Source organism: Lolium rigidum, chromosome 5, assembly GCF_022539505.1.
Source record: "Lolium rigidum isolate FL_2022 chromosome 5, APGP_CSIRO_Lrig_0.1, whole genome shotgun sequence".
In the NCBI taxonomy this organism is placed as follows: domain Eukaryota; kingdom Viridiplantae; phylum Streptophyta; class Magnoliopsida; order Poales; family Poaceae; genus Lolium; species Lolium rigidum.
Window position 1 is genome coordinate 102,850,706 of NC_061512.1, and position 17,446 is coordinate 102,868,151.

At 44.0% G+C, this 17,446-nt stretch overlaps 1 protein-coding gene across 2 annotated transcripts; it reads right to left on the reverse strand.

The window, feature by feature from the left end:
• Nucleotides 1–10,115: 10,115 nt before the first annotated feature.
• Nucleotides 10,116–13,844, reverse strand: LOC124654491 (2-alkenal reductase (NADP(+)-dependent)-like). 2 transcript variants are annotated; one of them, XM_047193492.1, is made up of 6 exons: nucleotides 13,614–13,844; nucleotides 13,078–13,080; nucleotides 12,750–12,927; nucleotides 11,214–11,380; nucleotides 10,588–10,670; nucleotides 10,116–10,494 (listed from the first exon to the last, which is right to left on the reverse strand). In XM_047193492.1, exons 1-6 carry the CDS (start codon nucleotides 13,842–13,844, stop codon nucleotides 10,116–10,118), a joined length of 1,041 nt encoding a protein of 346 aa, XP_047049448.1. The 2 variants fall into 2 exon arrangements, with proteins under 2 accessions (XP_047049448.1, XP_047049446.1); XM_047193490.1 differs by lacking the exon at nucleotides 13,078–13,080.
• Nucleotides 13,845–17,446: the final 3,602 nt, after the last annotated feature.

Sequence of the window (17,446 nt, forward strand, 5' to 3'; positions counted from 1 at the left end):
AGCAGGGGCCTTTTCGTAAATATCACGGGGCTTGTTTCACTTCTCCAGGCTCTGTCAGTCAGTGTCAGTGGTTTTCTGTAGTAGCGCTAGCTTTGCACTTAGGACCTTGAGGATGGACGTTTTTACGCTATGAGGCGCCGTGGTTAGACTGGCTGGGTCTAGTCGTCTCGTGGGTGGCGGTCGACGGCTGCTGTTTACCATTCCCGGCAGACTTTGCATGTATCGGATTTTTTTTTCTTTTTCGAATGGATGGTTGCTTTGACTTTGGCTTTCCGACAAAGAAAACGAGACACATACATTGTGTGCCACATTTGTCCTACCTCGATTTCTTTTATGTCTGTGTGAGCAGCAATTTTGGTAGTACTCCATCGTTCTAAAATAAGTGTAGACAGTTTATCTAGATATGAATATATCTATAATTAAAATATATTCCCCTCGTTCTGAAATAGTTTACATTCTAACTCTAATATTTGTTCTGAAATACTCTACATTCTAGATTTTAGTTAACAACAACACTGAAAACGAAATGGTTTTGTTCTCTTTATTGGATGTTGAAATTTTCTATGCAGCTTAGATTGGTTGTTCACATATCAAAGTAGTACTAATAAATGCAATACTAGTTTGTCTTATTTTTCCTAGAACGTAGACTGAATCAGAAAGGGAGTATCTAGGTACATCCGTAGTATCTTTACTATTAAATTGTAATAGGTGACTGTCTGGTGTCACAAACAGGTTTAAGTTTTCTGGCCCAACTTTTAATTGCAATAGGTGATTGTCTGGTGTCACAAACAGGATTTAGTTTTCTGGCCCAACTTTTAATTGCTATAGGTGACTGCCTGGTGTCACAAATAGGTTTAAGTTTTCTGGCCCAACTTTTAATTGCAATAGGTGACTGTCTGGTGTCACAAACAGGCTTTAGTTTTCTGGCCCAACTTTTTGGGCCCGAAATTTCTGATGCTGGCCCATCTGAAATCCCATCGATGCCGAGTACACAATATTTTGGTCGAGCTACAGGGCGAATCCTATACACCGACCAGGTCGGTTGAAAGAACACGGATGTCGCCTAGAGGGGGGGTGAATAGGCGATTTAAAACTTTTACGAGATGGGCTTAACAAATGCGGAATAAAACTAGCGTTTACTTTGTCAAGCCCAAAGCATATAAACTATGGTTCACCTATGTGCACCAACAACTTATTCTAAGCAATGGTTCACCTATGTGCACCAACAACTTATGCTAAGCAATGGTTGAAAGGAAATAGAATTATTTTTATCATGGCCACAAGACAATGCAAGCATATCATCATTAGATTTTTTCAAGCAACTTACACATGATATGCAAGGACTATCAACACAAGCATGTAAATCATTTCTAGTGCTAGATGTGTTTAAGTCCAAAGATGAAGCATTGCAATGAGATAGAGATGAAGAATCATCAATAGTAAGCTCAATATCAATATTGCAATTTTCATCACCACTCACCATATCATTACCTTGTGTCTTACCACACTTTGGTGAAGTGGATGAAGATGAGAACTCATCACGGCCGGAAGTGGAAGCAAAACAATCATCGTCAATGATAGTGGACACATCATATTTATCTTGAAGCTTTGTCCATAATTCATGAGCGCTCCCAAAAGGCATGATTGAAGAAGTAACTACATTGCTCACAAGAATGGAAAACACATGAGAAGCAAGAGCATCGAGACAAGAGTTTTTCTCCTCCTCAAGAGATAAATTTTGTGGATCCTTAGGAGAAGAAAAACCCATGTCAAGAAATCGCTCCATGTCCGGGGACATACGCCGCAAAATATTAAGCACATAAATTTTCCATAGATCATAATTTGTGCCATCAAATATAAACAAGTTATTGTGCGCTAATCCCCTAACCGACATCTTTACTCTCAAGGCGGTGAAGCCTAAGAATGAGAGACCTTGCTCTGATACCAATTGAAAGGACACGGATGTCGCCTAGAGGGGGGGTGAATAGGCGATTTAAAACTTTTACGAGATGGGCTTAACAATGCGGAATAAAACTAGCGTTTACTTTGTCAAGCCCAAAGCATATAAACTATGGTTCACCTATGTGCACCAACAACTTATTCTAAGCAATGGTTCACCTATGTGCACCAACAACTTATGCTAAGCAAGACAAGCAACTTATGTGATAGCAAGATATATATATAACTTCAAGCACGATGGCTATCACAAAGTAAAGTGCATAAGTAAAGAGCTCGGGTATAGGAATAACCGAAGTGACGTGGAGACAACGATGTAGCCCGAAGTTCACACTCTTGCGAGTGCTACTCTCCGTTGGAGAGGTGTGGAGGACATATCACTCCAAATGCACGAGGGCCACCGTATTCTCCTCGAGAATTCCCACCAAAAGGGATGTCCTCGATCCACTATGGGACCTTAGGAAGGTCACCGAACCCGCACAAAGCTTGGGGCTATCTCCACAACTTAATTGGAGGCTCCCAAAAAAAGTGCCACAAAGATCTTGCCCTTGAAGATTCTCCACAACTTAATTGGAGTCCCCAAGAACACCACTAAGATGCCACAAAGGCCTTGCCCTTGAAGATTCTCCACAACTTAATTGGAGTCCCCAAGAACACCACTAAGATGCCACAAAGGCCTAGAATCCGTCTAGGGTTCCAAGAACCCAAGAGTAACAACCTTCTTGCTTTCACCTCCACGAATCACCGTGGAGAACTCAAACCGATGCACCAAATGCAATGACAAGAACACCACAAAGATGCTCAAGTCCTTCTCTCTCAAATTCCAACAAAGCTACAAAAGCTATTGGGGGAATAAGAGAGGAAGAACAAATAAGAGGAGGAACACCAAATTTCTCCAAGATCTAGATCTAGTGGATTCCCCTCACAAAGAGAGGGATTTGATTGGTAGGAATGTAGATCTAGATCTCCTCTTCCTTTTCCCTCAAAAAGATTCAAGAAGCATAGGAGGAGTAGAGGGAAAGGGAAGCTCTCAATGTCAACAATGGTGGAGAGCACTTGGGGGAAGAGGTAGCTGCCCAAGGAGGAAGAAGGGGGGCTTAAGTACCCCCTCCCATCGAAATATGACCGTTTGGGTGTGCTCAGGCCGGATTTTCCGGGCCGGATATTTGCAAAATATCCGGGCCCCAAAAAACGGCTAAGGACATGAGAAAACTGCTCTCAGGATGGGGGCCGGACATTTGGCCGGATATTTGCCCGAATTTGTCCAAAAACCGGATTTTTCCGGGGGGACGGATTATCCGCCCCAAACTTGGGCCGGAATATCCGCCCCCCTGAAAACCGAGTAAACATCAAACTGAAACGGGCATAACTTTAGCATCCGGACTCCGATTTTGATGATCTTGGGCTTGTTTTAAAGCTGGGAACAAGCTCTACAAGATCATGCAGGAAACCATCATAGTCCAACAAGGGAGGATAGAAACAAATGATGAAAGGTTTGACCTATCTAAAAAAGACATACCGGTAAAATCTCCAATCTTGAAAATGCAACAAGTAGCCCGTGCAAAAACCATTCTTGATGAACTAGAGCTTGTCATGAGAATAAGCACAAGCTCTAAAACATCACATGGATAAGATCCAAATAACAACCAAGAAAGATGATGCAAGGATGCAAAGGTTTGAGCTCTCTCCGAACGATACGATCGAGTTACTCACTCGAGAGCCCTCTTGATAGTACGGCAACTAAACTATAAACCGGTCTCCAACTACACTATGAGACCGGTGAGAAAGAAACCCTATCAAGAGCAAACCTTATACTTGCGCATTCCACTTGAGCTCGATGACGACGATCTTGACCTCAACAAGATGGAACGCCTTTCTTGCTTGTGTTTGCTTGACGAAGTCTTGTGGATTGCTCCCCCATAATCCACCATGGCGAGCTTCTTCTTCGGCGCATCTTCACATAACCATGACCACCATGTGGATTGCTCCCCCATAATCCACCATGGGAGAGCTTCTTCTTCGGCGCATCTTCACATATCCATGATCACCATATGGATGGCAAGACTCAAGCAAAGGACCTCTTCGAGATGGCTCATCTTGAACTTGCACTTCATTTCTCCATGGCAAGCTTCAAGCTTATGAACTCTTCGAGTTGGCTCATCTTGAACTTGCACTTCATTTCTTCATTCTTCATCATGTTGATGTCTTGAAGTAACTTGAGGGCTCACTTCATCTTCATCTTCAAGACATACTTGATACTTGATATCCTTCATCAATTTCTTCTTATTGCAACCTAATACAAACATGTTGATGTCTTGAAGTAACTTGAGGGCTCACTTCATCTTCATCTTCAAGACATACTTGACACTTGATATCCTTCATCAAATTCTTCTTATTGCAATCTTGAAGCCAACATATGGTTCAAGAATTGCCTATGGACAACTCCTACAAATATAACTCAATGTAAACATTAGTCCATAGGGATTGTCATTAATTACCAAAACCACACATGGGGGCTCCATGCACTTTCATCGGTGCTTACCAAGCACCGCACACCCTGGTCGGGTATAGGGCCCAGCCCATTTTCGTTTTTTCATTTTGTTTTCGTTTTCTGTTTATTCGTTTTCTTTCTTTTTTTGTTTGTTTGTTTTTCTGTTTGTTTTTCTTTTATTTTTAATTTTTTCAAATTCAGATAAAGATTAAACTAAAATTGTTTAAAATTTAAAAATGTTCAAATTTAAAATTTGTTCAAATTTTAAAAATGTTCAAATATAAAAAAATTTCAAATTTAAATTTTGTTCACATTGAAAATTGTTCAAAGTAGAAAATTGTTCAAATTAGAAAATAGTTTAAACTTAAAATTGTTCAGATTAGAAAATTGTTGAAACTTAAAATTATTCAAATTTAAAATTTGTTCCAATTTGAAAATTGTTCAACTTTTTTTTTAAAAAAAGGGAAAATCTTTAAAAAATTGTTCAAAATCAGAGATGCTCAATTTTAAATTTTAAAAGTATTCAGATTTTGTAATTTTTTTATTTTTCAAAAATATTCAAATTGTAAAAAATTAACAGACAGAAAAGAAACAAAAAAAAAAGAAAATCGTTTACCTGTTGCTGTTGGGCCGGGCCCAGTAAGCCACCCCGGGCGTTCGTGGGTGTGCGGTGCCGTACGGGCACCGCACTAGTCGGCATACATGATGCCCCGAGCTACAGGAAGTTGTCCCCGAGAAGATCCCTGACGTCTGCACCTTCCACCTCCCGAAGAACACGTACACCACCGATCGGTTCAGCTGCACGTCTAGGCACGCCAAGCACCTGCCGCCAGAAAGCTTTACACCTGAGTGGCCCGACTGCAAACACCAGCGGGAAGGACTGGGCGGTAGCTCACCTCGCCGTGCCGCAGCGCGTCGCCACGAACGGCCTCCGGCTCCTGGGCGGCGAACGCATTGACGAGGAGGCCATCAGCTCTCCAGAGGCTCTGGCCGTTGGCGACAAACTGCCGTGCGAACTGTGAAGAGGTTGACCCAGTATTGCTTGCAGGGCCAATACAAATCAAATAGTACCAGTACTCGTACTGAACCTAGACCATATACACGGTCCTGAAGTTATCAGTTGTAAAAGTAAAGCAGCTAATGTGAGGATCGGGAAGGAGTATCAGTAACGAGCCATGGAGATTGACTGTACTGATGTTGCAGTGGCTGCAGATAACTGGGATGGTGAGACAACAACCAATAGGCACGTCATGATGGTTGCAGCTGAGTCCTCCTCGTCACCGCAGCTCAGCTCGGCATGGCTAATCGATCGATTAACATGTACACCATTTCACGTGCTAAATGATAGCTCATTCTATTGAGCAGTTTCATTCGTGCATCATTGATCTCCTATGTTAACTTATTGATCTCGGGACTAAGTTGTAATTGTGATAAGTTTATTTTGTGATTGACTATGATACACGAGAGAAGAAAGAAAAGGAAAGAACTCACGGGCGGAGGCCGGCGACGAGAATCTATATATGGATTTATCCCCGACGCCGACCACGCTGGTTCTTCCAGAGCCCATCCGCCAAGATTCGCTTGCGCGCAGGCATCACCGGCTAGAGCTGGCGCCGAAGCGAGCGTTTCCTGGCTTTAACAGTTTAACCTCAATAACATCCAAATTCCTCTGCCCTCCCGTTTCTCAACCCACCCCGCGCGCCACGCTCCTCATCGCCAGGATCCTATATGCTGGTGAATGTGAGATTCGGAACATGTGAATTTCAAGTTGCAGCTCCTATATGCTGGTGGTAAATTATTGCACCTGATGCTTGCAGCCAATTACCGATGAATTGACTCCAGCACAATGCTTATAGGATTGAATAAATTTTGAGCTCACCTGCTGACTGCTCGTACAATTGAATACATGGGCACACTGCTTATACAATTGAATTGCTTGTGCTGTAGTGCACCTATTTCTACTAGGTGCTTGCTGATGGTACTTTAACCTTCAGGTTCGAGCACCGTGGAAACATAGTAAAGTACAGCTCATGTTCGTGCTAAGATTTCTCATGAAAAGATGGGAAAAGGAGATGGTTCTCTGGCTGGCTAGATGAGATAGGCGATCAGCTGGTCGTGATCTCCGAAAGGAGGCAAGAAGGTTGCTCGGTTGTGTACCAGTCAATACAAACAATATATTCACTAAGATTGCATTACAGGATAACACTTAGCGTACTTTGCAATAAAATAAATTAAGTAATGGCTATATTTCTCTTGTGTCCCATCTGCATTATCGTAAAGCGATGTAACAAACGATGAAGACGCTGCAAAGCTACATGCAACGGCGACCGACCAATCCAAGAGGCGATGCACCGGGAGAAGGAAGGCGAGATTACGCATACTAAGCCACCTTAGCCAAAGTCAGATGGAACGCCAAGAGACATATGTCATCTAGGAGCTGTAAGTTGTAACCAACCTATGGTGGAGCCGGATGTAGAAGGCAAGGAAAAGGCTCGGAGAAAGACGATATTTGTGTTTTAGCAGTTGTATGCGGTTATTTCTGATCAATATTTTTTTATGATTCATATTGACGCATCACGTGTTATAATATATTTATGACTTGTAATAGGTGTAGAGCCAAGGCATGAAAACAACAAGACAAAACAATTCGTTCAACTTTTTTCTTGAGATCCGTAGCAACGCACGGGTACTCTGCTAGTATTTCTTAAGATCGTAAATTAATCACGTTCGATCAATTTTAAAATTCAAAATTGGCATTGCAAAAGTTCCCTTTTTCTTGAGAAAGATGTATTTCATCAAATTGACCGATATGGGTTAGGGTTTCATGTTGATCACTCAGTTCCCATTGGTTGTGACTAGGAAATTTTAGGAAACACAACACAATCTGCCAGGTTCGGTCCCATGCTATGGAGCTATAAACCAACTCATGATAGATTGTTATTGATATTGCGAGGATCCATTAGGAGGCTAGGTTAGGGTACGAATGTTTTATCTCTATCGGTTTTATAAGACAACGTAGGCTTAGCCTAGTGGTTGGGGTCGCAGTGGCACACCCTAACGACCAGAGTTCGATCACATCAAGTCTTCGTACCCCTTCTTGTCATAGACTCACACTGGACCAAGCATAAGCGAGAGTCAGCCTAGTATTCCTCTGTGTAAGTCCATCCAAGGAGCATGATCTTAAGACGGCCATAGGCCTCACAAGATCTGTGTTCCGTTTCCACCTTATGGGACTACCTAGTTGGATATCTCCTCGTCATTATTAGCCCTCAAGCTCTTCTATGGATTGTTGTTTGCTTTTGGTTTTAATAAGATGGCTTATTTTATTTAGTCGGACTGCCGGTTGAACGACCTTGGTGAGGTCCTGAAAAACAATCAACAAACAGTTTTTTTTTCGAGAGTACGCCAAAGGCGTACCATAATTTTATAGAAGGCAGAGGTTTGAATACAAGAACACTACCACTCGCTACGAGCAACGAGCGTAGCAACAACTCCACACAGACTAGTCCGAAGACAGCCACCACAACAACACAAGATGAAAAAGCTTATCCTAAGCTAAGCACCAAAGCCGCGTCTTGACCTGCGACGGACCCTCCGAAAAACAACAACTACAAAGGACTCTCCTTGTCAACGCACCATCTTAAAAGAGATAGATGGCGGAACTCGGTCGGTCCCGAGAAGGCATCGTCTTGGACTCGCCGACAATGGCGTGCATTGCGCCCCTGAAGAAGCCGTGGATAGCGACGAGCACCGGAGGAGAGCAACCAGGAACCTCCATGTCGTGTCTCCAAACGCGATGCTCTCAACAGAGTGACGACGTCAAGGACGCCGCCATCGCGCCGATCCAACTCCGAATCTAGGCTTTTGCCAGGAGACATCCACCAGACCAGTGAGAGAGAGCAAAGAAGCATCGGTACCCCTCGCGACGCCTCCAAGGAGGGGAACGACGCCCGCAGACGCCGTCGTCGCTGGCACCGACCAAGGCGGCCAAGACTTTCGTCCGAAAAGCCGCATACTTCCCACTGTACCCGCCGGACTGGGACAACGTCCAATATGTTCACACCGCCGCCGCCGCAGCACTTCACCAAAGCCGCCGAAATGTCGTGGAACTCCCATGGCTTGCACGGACGAGCTCCCTCCTTCTTCCCGCAGCCCCCGCCCTTCTTCCACCTCTTGCACGGTCGAGGAATAGCTGCACAGCAGCTGTCACCTCCTGACAGCTGTGTAATAGCCGAAGCCCTCAGACCCAGATCGGGCCCGGGAGGGCCCAGATCTGGCCCGCGCTGCCAGCCCCGCCGGCGTTGCCCCTCCACGGCCTCCGCCGCCTCCAGGAGCCAAACGCCGGTAGAGGCTGTTGCTGCACCACCACCGAACCTCCATGGCCCGGGAAGACCAGCGCCGCCACCCAGGGAACCGCGCCGCCGCCTCGACGCGTCGTCGCCTCCGGTCCCTGCTCCGCACGCAGGCCTCCCCGCCAAGCCGCCCGACCAGCACCTCCGCTCCAGCTCGCCGCGCCGCCGCTCGACACCGCCCCGCGTGCCGCTCAGCTTGTCGTCCCGCCCCGCGCGAGGAAGGCCCGACGGGGCTCGCCAAGATCTGCCCGCCGCCCTTTGACGGCCGGGCGCTGCCACCACCGCCAGCCTCGGCGGCAGCAGGGGCCAGGAGGGTCGGGACGGGGGGGGCGCTCGCTCGATCTAGGGTTTGCCCTCCGGAGTCGCCCGCGCGTGCGACCCGGGAGGGGAGGAGGAGCCGTTATCAACAAACAGTTGATCTAACAGTAATCTTATTTGACTTCAATCGTGTTGGCTCTTACCCATTTGAAAGTTTCGCTTTATCGTTGCAGAATTACTGCTTTGGAGAAGTTTCCAGTTCTATCTAGAAGTCGATGTCTCTTCAATTATCCAGAGTGACATCACTATATGTCATTAGCATTTGTTGCCATTTGCTTTCTTGTCTTTGGCACGCTGACTTGCTTGTCTTTTTTTTTTCAAAAAGGGGAATGGAGCCTTTCGACCAGGAAAAGATAACCTGTTGTGCTACACGGTGACTTCTACCACGATTCTTTCAAGGAGACGACTATTGAGTGCGTGCAAGGCATGCCAATACTTAATGTAAACTATGGAGACTCCTACCGATGATGCCTATAAATATCTAAGATCATGTAGCCGTTGTCAAGCTCTCCGAAGGCCGCATCCATGCCAAAGTTAAAGCTCTAACTTCCTTACACTTATTTGGCTTAAACGCTACATCCAATCGTGCCGGGTGCATCTATAAGCTTGATAAGATCCATCTTGTAATAGTCTTGTACGATCTTGTGATCACACTGTATAAGAGGGAACTTTATCATCATCCTTACCCATTTCCCGAGCTCGTACCAAACAAATAAACACTCTTTCAATACGTTGGGTTTGTGATTGCAAATAGATAACACTCAAAAAATATTGCAAAGAGATGATGTGAATAAAATATGAAGGGCCGGGTTCGGGGTCACTCGCAGGCAACAAAACACACCTTAAGAACCCAAAATGTTGGACAAAATCCAAATTTACAGTGCTACACTATATTAAATACTATTATGTATAAATAGAGATAGACACAAACATTTATCACAGTTCATTGAAATTACATAGATCAACCATGAATATAAACATTTTCATATCCTGTCATGTCACTCCCGTGCGATGATCACAAGCTGCTTGCCAACATTGCGCCCAGAGAAGAGCCCGATGAGCGCCGCCGGTACTTTCTCAATCCCCTCAACAACATCCTCAACAAAGATAATCTTCCCTTCTTTGAGGTAGCCCGCCATCTCTTTCTCAAACTTGGTATAGGTGTTGAAGTAGTCGAGGACCATAAATCCCTCCATGCGGATGCGCTTGGCGACAAGGCAGAAGAGGTTGGGCGCCCCGTCCGGCTTCTCTAAGTTGTACTGCGAGATCATCCCGCACACAGCGATCCGGCCATGCATCCGCATGTTAAGCAGCACCGCGTCTAGCATTGCGCCACCCACGTTCTCGAAATAAATGTCGATGCCCAAGGGAAAACACCTGAGTTAAGAACAACAAAAGAGGGAACTATAGGTTACCTGTCTTTTAATATTTGGAACTTAAGAATTTTATAGCAAAAAAGCTCTCACAAACCTCTTCAGTGTGGCGTTGAGGTCCTGTTCCTTCTTGTAGTTGAAAGCGTCATCAAAACCAAACTTGGTTTTCAGGAGGCTGACCTGAGGTTACAATAAAAACAAGAGAAAGAGAAATTTGCTCATATTTTCACCAAGACTAATCCCTTACACTAAGGCGTTCATTTGCATAATGTTAAGCTTAGAAACAGTGTCAGGGAGAGAAAGTTGAGACAAAACTTGGTTGCTAGCAGGGCAGGATTCCTGATTGGGGTAGGTTGAGCGTACATGGTAATTGTATGATTAATGGTTACATGTTCTGGTTTTTTGGAGTCTACTTTAGAGACGCTTACCACCTTGACAATTTTCGTGAGGTTACCTTAGCATGAAGCCATTATTGAAATTGGGAGCAGATGTTGATTTTGTTGGCAATGAAAATCTCGAGAGCATAGTTACCTTTGTGGGCACACTAAATGTTCATGCTACACAACCGAAATCCTTATAGAAGTAGTTACATTAATTTTAATTTGTTCAAGAGTATAATTTAAGATGATGTTAGAAAAATGCTGATGATCGCCAACCAACTCATCCTTCATCTAACAAATTAGAACTAGAGAGCAGGGAGAAGAAATGAGTACGCGAACAAACCTTCTCGTCCGAACCTGCACTGCCAACCACATAACAGCCTGCAATCTTGGCAAGCTGTCCAACGAGCTGCCCAACGGCGCCTGACGCCGCTGACACAAAAACATAGTCGCCTTTCTTTGGCTTTGAGACGTCAAAAAATCCAGCATATGCAGTAACTCCAGGCATGCCTGCATTACCATGGTTCTTGCACAGTTAGGTAAGAAAAACTACTGTATCAGTTGTTAAAACATGGCTAGAGGCTAGAGTATGATTGATGACACTAAGCTTATGCCTTACCATCTAATGATCAGCTTTATTCTTGTGCATTTACTACAGTGATCCACTGATTTTCCCAGCCATTTTAGGTCTCTTTGATTTGTAGGATAGAAAAATATATGGATAGAAAAAATGCAGAATTGTGATGTCATGACTACTCTAATTTTACATGATTTCATCTGCACCAAAATATATATGATTCTATCACAGGATAAAAAAATATTCTAAAAATATATTTAATTGGATCTTAGACTTCTGATGATATTTACTGCAAAAGATTACTTAGAAAAAATCCTCCTACAAATCAAACAATCATCGTAGTAAAAATTTCTAAGAATTTAAATCCTCCAAAAGTCTTATGCAAATTCTTTGACAACGAGGCGTAAATATTTCTTTGTGAAAATTCTGCAATATGATTACTTTTTCAAGTGGTATATTTGAGTATTGGAACACCACTTTGGATTTCTTAACTTGTAAGCATTGTCGTTTCCTTTTTTGCCTTAATTAAATGAGTAGATTTATATTCTGTGTAGATAAAAAACTTGAGGAAAATTGGTTCATACTTTCATTTTTCGGTGTTTTTTTAAATGTAAAACAAGTCCAGTGATTAAGATCGCCATCCAAGATAAAGTGAACAAAGAAAAAGTAAAAAAACTGCCTGATACACATGCCTAATGAGAAATGAATTGAAAATTTGATATTCTAGTTTCTGAACCAGATAAATATATATATAGTGAACAAAGAAAATTGCAAGTAACTTGTTTGATGTCGAGCATTTATCATCTACAAATAATTTAATAAACAAAATTGGCAGGGATACGCGATGCAACATTTGTGCTGACCATGAGATAATCTTTTGATTGTGGAATGACACGAGCTGCTTGGCGCGTTGTACATTTAACTATCAATATAGGCCCCTCGTAGTATGTCACACTTGCTACGAGCGATTGACAAGACACACCAGTTTAATAATTATCTAAGAGTTGGAGTGGTGTTTTGACACGTGGGAGCATATGCTCTCTTTACTTCAAAATGCATGTTACCCATATTCTGATTTTTTAATGAAACAATAAAATTGCACGAATTGAATGCTAAAAATAAGGCTTTTCAGAAGATTAAGTTTCTCCTTTTTACATAGATAAAAAAAAAAATTGGTTCCTCGCAAAACTTGACGAACACACGTATATTGCGGAGATGTACATGTAGAATTTTCGTCAAAAAAATTCGACATTGTTGTTTCTAAGACATTAAGTATGGCACTTTGGTTGTGAAAGTACTCACCAAGAACACCTGTGTAGTAGGACAGAGGCAGTTCAGGATGGTTGATCTTGAAAAGAGATTCTGGATGAGTGATCACACTGTATTCTTCACATCCAGTCAGGCCCCAAACAAGATCGCCTGCCTTGAAATCTGGGTGCCCGGAGGCTACCACCTTGCTTACTCCAAAAATACCCAAAACCTGGTAATATAATTAAACTCAGCGAGGCAGTGACAATTCAGAGAATCAAATTGCAGCGCTGAAATGAATACACTAGTCTTCGCCGCTTTGTCCTTATAGTTGATACGGAGTACAACAATAGAGTAAATTACAGGTACTCCTCTGAACAACAGGCTGTTGACAACATATGGCATATGCGTAAGGTCAAGGAGCATCTCTGCCAGTAGTTTTCTTTAACAATTTCCAAGATATATATTGATGGAAAATTAATTTTTTTTCATTGTTGTTATTAGTAAAATGTAATTTAGAGGAACAATTCAGTTTTATTTATTGCTATATTATTAGTTGAAAACATGTGCACCTGCGTGAACTATATATTGGCGAAAGAAAGCTAGTGGACACCCCCGCCTTTCCCCAATTAACCGTGGAACTATCTTCTTCTTAATTATTTGATTGTGACGCAAGTCTCTGTTTTTTTTTAAAAAAATTGCAAGTCCTAAGTAGACAAAACTGGTAGACAAATGATTGAACCATATATCATTTAAACCTTGCTAGCTTATTGATTGAGAAGAAGAGAATACATCTCGTACTAGCTAGTGACGTGTTTTTGATGATTGTTCCAAGAATGAAAAATCAGGTTGGAGAGAGATTTGACACCATAATTTTTGTGTGAGCTTTAAATGGCTGGTGTGAGTAGATCATAGTACCTCCCCTGGCACGAACTGCTCGATGTATGCTGCGTCGTTGTGCTCGCTCATCCGGTTGCGCATGTAGGGGTCGCAGGAGACGTAGAGGTTCTTGACCATCACAGACGCCGACCCAGGCGGCACGGCCAGGCGCACCGTCGCCGTGACGAGCTCCATGTCGTCCTCGGTGGGGAACCCCGTCACGAACTGTTTTAGGATCACCCTCTTGTTGCTCACCTCTGCGTCCGCCATTGCTAGCTTAGCTCCTCCTTGCTTCAGCGACCTACGTATCTGGCAGTGGTGAACTGGGTGGTGACTGTGGCATTTGTACCCGTCGTGCGTCCTTGCCGATGGAGCGGCGGGTGGTTCGACCACATGCGTTTACCTTTTTTTTTAGTTTTTCGCAAATATGGTAGATTTAGATTGATCCGGAAGCCTCAGTCTCGTGTCCTGCATGGGACGGTGGCCGCAGTCTCGTGTCCTGCGAGGCTGGCCAAGTGGGGAATGCTCGCGATTCTCGTCGGTTGGCCTCAATGATAGTCGATCGAGGCACCTACAGTTGGTGATGGTGACTGGCGCCGACCAGAGAGTCTTTATCCTACAATTCACTGTGATAGGAGCAGCACTGCAGCAGCGAAAACTTGCAATCTCACAAGATGTGATTGCAATCTCATAGGAAAGAGATTTATCTCTCGGGAGATTTGGAACGGGCGCAATACGAGGATCTTCCGCAACAAGCGCGTGCCTTTGCAAGTCGTTTCAGATATAGTTAAGAACGAAGGTTGTGGGTGTTCGCGGGTGCAAAGCATTTGAGCGAAATGATGTCGGGAGAGTGATCCATGTAATAACTTCTTTAAATGCTTGTAAAACCTCTACTTAATTAAATGATTGGAGCAAAACTTTTGTCCCCGTTTTCTTTAAAAAAAACAAGATGAGGCCATAAGCTAGGCAAGACAGTTTTTTCCAAAACCTGATACGAAGAATTCAACCCCAAACTTTTTTTCCATATAACCCAAAAACCTATTTTTACAATGGTCTTTCTATATTAACAGCATCTCGTTTTCAAACCAAATAGAATCGCCGACATCCCCGTGCCGGCCCCTTCGCGTAGGGCGCGAATCGGGCGCGTAGACACCTCACGGCACGTCAGAAAACGAGTGTGGCTCCGCCTGGCAGCCAGATGCACCAATTTTCCCACCTCCTACCCACGCCCGAGCCGACTCCCACCCCTCTAGATCGCCATCGTCACCGTTGCTGCCGCGCCCCCTGCTTGCAATAGACACTGTCGTCCATCGACACGGCCGCCACCCCCTCGACCGGTGGTTGTTGTTTCGTCCGGAACAGAGCCTCCGCCACCGCGGCACAACCTCCCCGCCCGCAAGGAGTTCGTCGGATTGCCGAGATGGAAAGCAATGACGAGATGATGGTGCAGCTGTTCACGGAGGAGCAGAACGCTGAGGCTGTTTGGCGGCAACGACAACAGCTGATTCTGACGAGCATGTTGCGCGTTCGCTAGCCTTTCTTCGTCGTGCCTCGGCGCGGAGGCTCAAAGCCAAGCAAGAGGAGGAACATCAACCGGCATCGTCAAGCCACCGCAATGTTGCTTGACGCCGACTACTTCAACGACGACTGATGACCCACAAGTATAGGGGGTGTATCGTAGTATCTTCGATAAGTAAGAATGTCGATCCCAACGAGGAGCAGAAGGTGTTGACAAGCAGTTTCGATGAAGGATTCACTTCGTAAATGCTCACGAGACAAGTATTCAGGGGGTTTTGATGTAACAGTTGAATAAAGTACGAGTATGTAAAGTGCGAGAGTAACAATTGCAGCGAGTGGCCCAATCCTTTTTAGCACAAAGAACAAGCCGGTTTGTTTACTTATAATGACCAAACGTTCTCGAGGACACATGGGATTTTAGTCTAGTGCTTTCGCTACATACGGCTAAATAATCTTCATTGTTATGATAAGTGTTGTGTGGGTGAACCTATGCTAATGTACCGCCCTTCCTAGGACTAAATACATACTTGTGATTATACCCCTTGCAAGCATCCGCAACTACAAGAAAGTAATTAAGAATAAATCTAACCACAGCCTTAAACTCGAGATCCTGCGATCCCTCCCGCATCGATATACCAACGGGGGTTTAGGTTTCGTCACTCCGGCAACCCCGCAATTAGCAAACGAATACAAGATGCATTCCCCTAGGCCCATAAATGGTGAAGTGTCATGTAGTCGACGTTCACATGACACCACTAGAAGAATAACACCACAACTTAAATATCACACCATTGAATATTACTCAACCATAGTTCACTACTAACATTTAGACTTCACCCATGTCCTCAAGAACTAAACGAACTACTCACGAGACATCATATGGAACATGATCAGAGGTGATATGATGATGAATAACAATCTGAACATAAACTTGGTTCAATGGTTTCACTCAATAGCATCAACAACAAGTATAGATCGATACCGGGAGAGTTTCCCCTATCAAACAATCAAGATCAAACCCAAATTGCTACGGCGGTGACGGTGTCCAGCGGTGATGACGGCGGTGATGATGGTGGAGATGATGATGATGGTGATGGTGATGATGTCCAGCTCGATGTCGGTGACGATGGCGTCGATTTCCCCCTCCCGGAGGGATTTCCCGGCAGATTCCTGCCCGCCGGAGAGCTCTTTTCTCTCTGGTGTTCTCCGCCCCGCAGAGGCGGCTGTAACTCTTCGCGAGGTACCCTCTGTGGCTTAGATCTTCGGGACGAAGGGTTTGGCGAAGAAAAGGAGGCGAAAGGGGTCGTGGGCCCCTCACACCACATGGCGACGCGGCCAGGGCCTGGGCCGCGCCGCCCTAGGGTGTGGGCCCACCCTGGCTCCTCCTGGCGCCTCCTTCGGCTTCCTTCGTCATCTTGAAAAATAGGATTTTTGGTATAATTTCCTTCCACAGTTGATCTTCCGAAATATTGCGTTCGACGGTGCTTTTTCCAGCAGAATCCCGGCTCCGGTGTTCGATCCTCCAATAATGATGAAACATGCAAAATAGATGAAATAACATAAGTATTGTGTCCCAATATGAAATATATCAATGAATAACAGCAAATTATGATATAAAATAGTGATGCAAATTGGACGTATCAACTCCCCCAAGCTTAGACTTCGCTTGTCCCCAAGCGAAACTGAACTCAATAGACATGACCACATGTTTATGGAGTGAAGAGTCGATAACCAAAATACGGACAAGAAACATCATATTCATTCACACAGGACATTATAGTAAACAACCTCTTATAACTCATATTGAAACAAGTATAAGGTAATCACAAGTAAAGGTGCATGAGAAATCATAATTGGTGATGGCAAACTTCGTTCTTGGTCAGAGAACAATTAATAGATTATATTTATCTTATTGAGCAGCGCTCTCATGTTAAAGTTTATAATGCACAACTTGCATACTCAATCATAATGGTCTCTTCATAATCATTGATAACTTGCAAAGCTATATTCATTCAGATAAAACTTGTACTAAACAAGGAAGAATAAAAGACATGATGTAGCAAATCACAATATAATGGTTTGATCACAACTACTCAAATGCTTGCTTGAGATGGAGAGAAATAGGTTTATCGACTCAACATAAAGTAAAAGACAGGCCCTTCGTGAGAGAAGCAGGGATTAAATCATGTGCTAGAGCTCTTTCAGCTTTGAAATCATATAGAGATAATAAAAGTAACATTTTGAGAAGTGTTTGTTGTTGTCAACGATCGGTAGCGGGTACTCTAACCCCTTGCCGGACAACCTCCTAAGAGCGGCTCCCATAATATTTTCATTTTGTGTGGCACTCCTTCCAA

Coding starts and splice junctions, on each gene's coding strand:
- LOC124654491 (XM_047193492.1), bottom strand. CDS start 13,844: ATGGCGGACGCAGAGGTGAGCAACAAGAGGGTGATCCTAAAACAGTTC. Junction 11,381..12,749: donor CTACTACACAGGTGTTCTTG/GTGAGTACTTTC, acceptor ATGGTAATGCAG/GCATGCCTGGAGTTACTGCA. Junction 10,671..11,213: donor GTGCAGGTTCGGACGAGAAG/GTTTGTTCGCGT, acceptor TTGTAACCTCAG/GTCAGCCTCCTGAAAACCAA.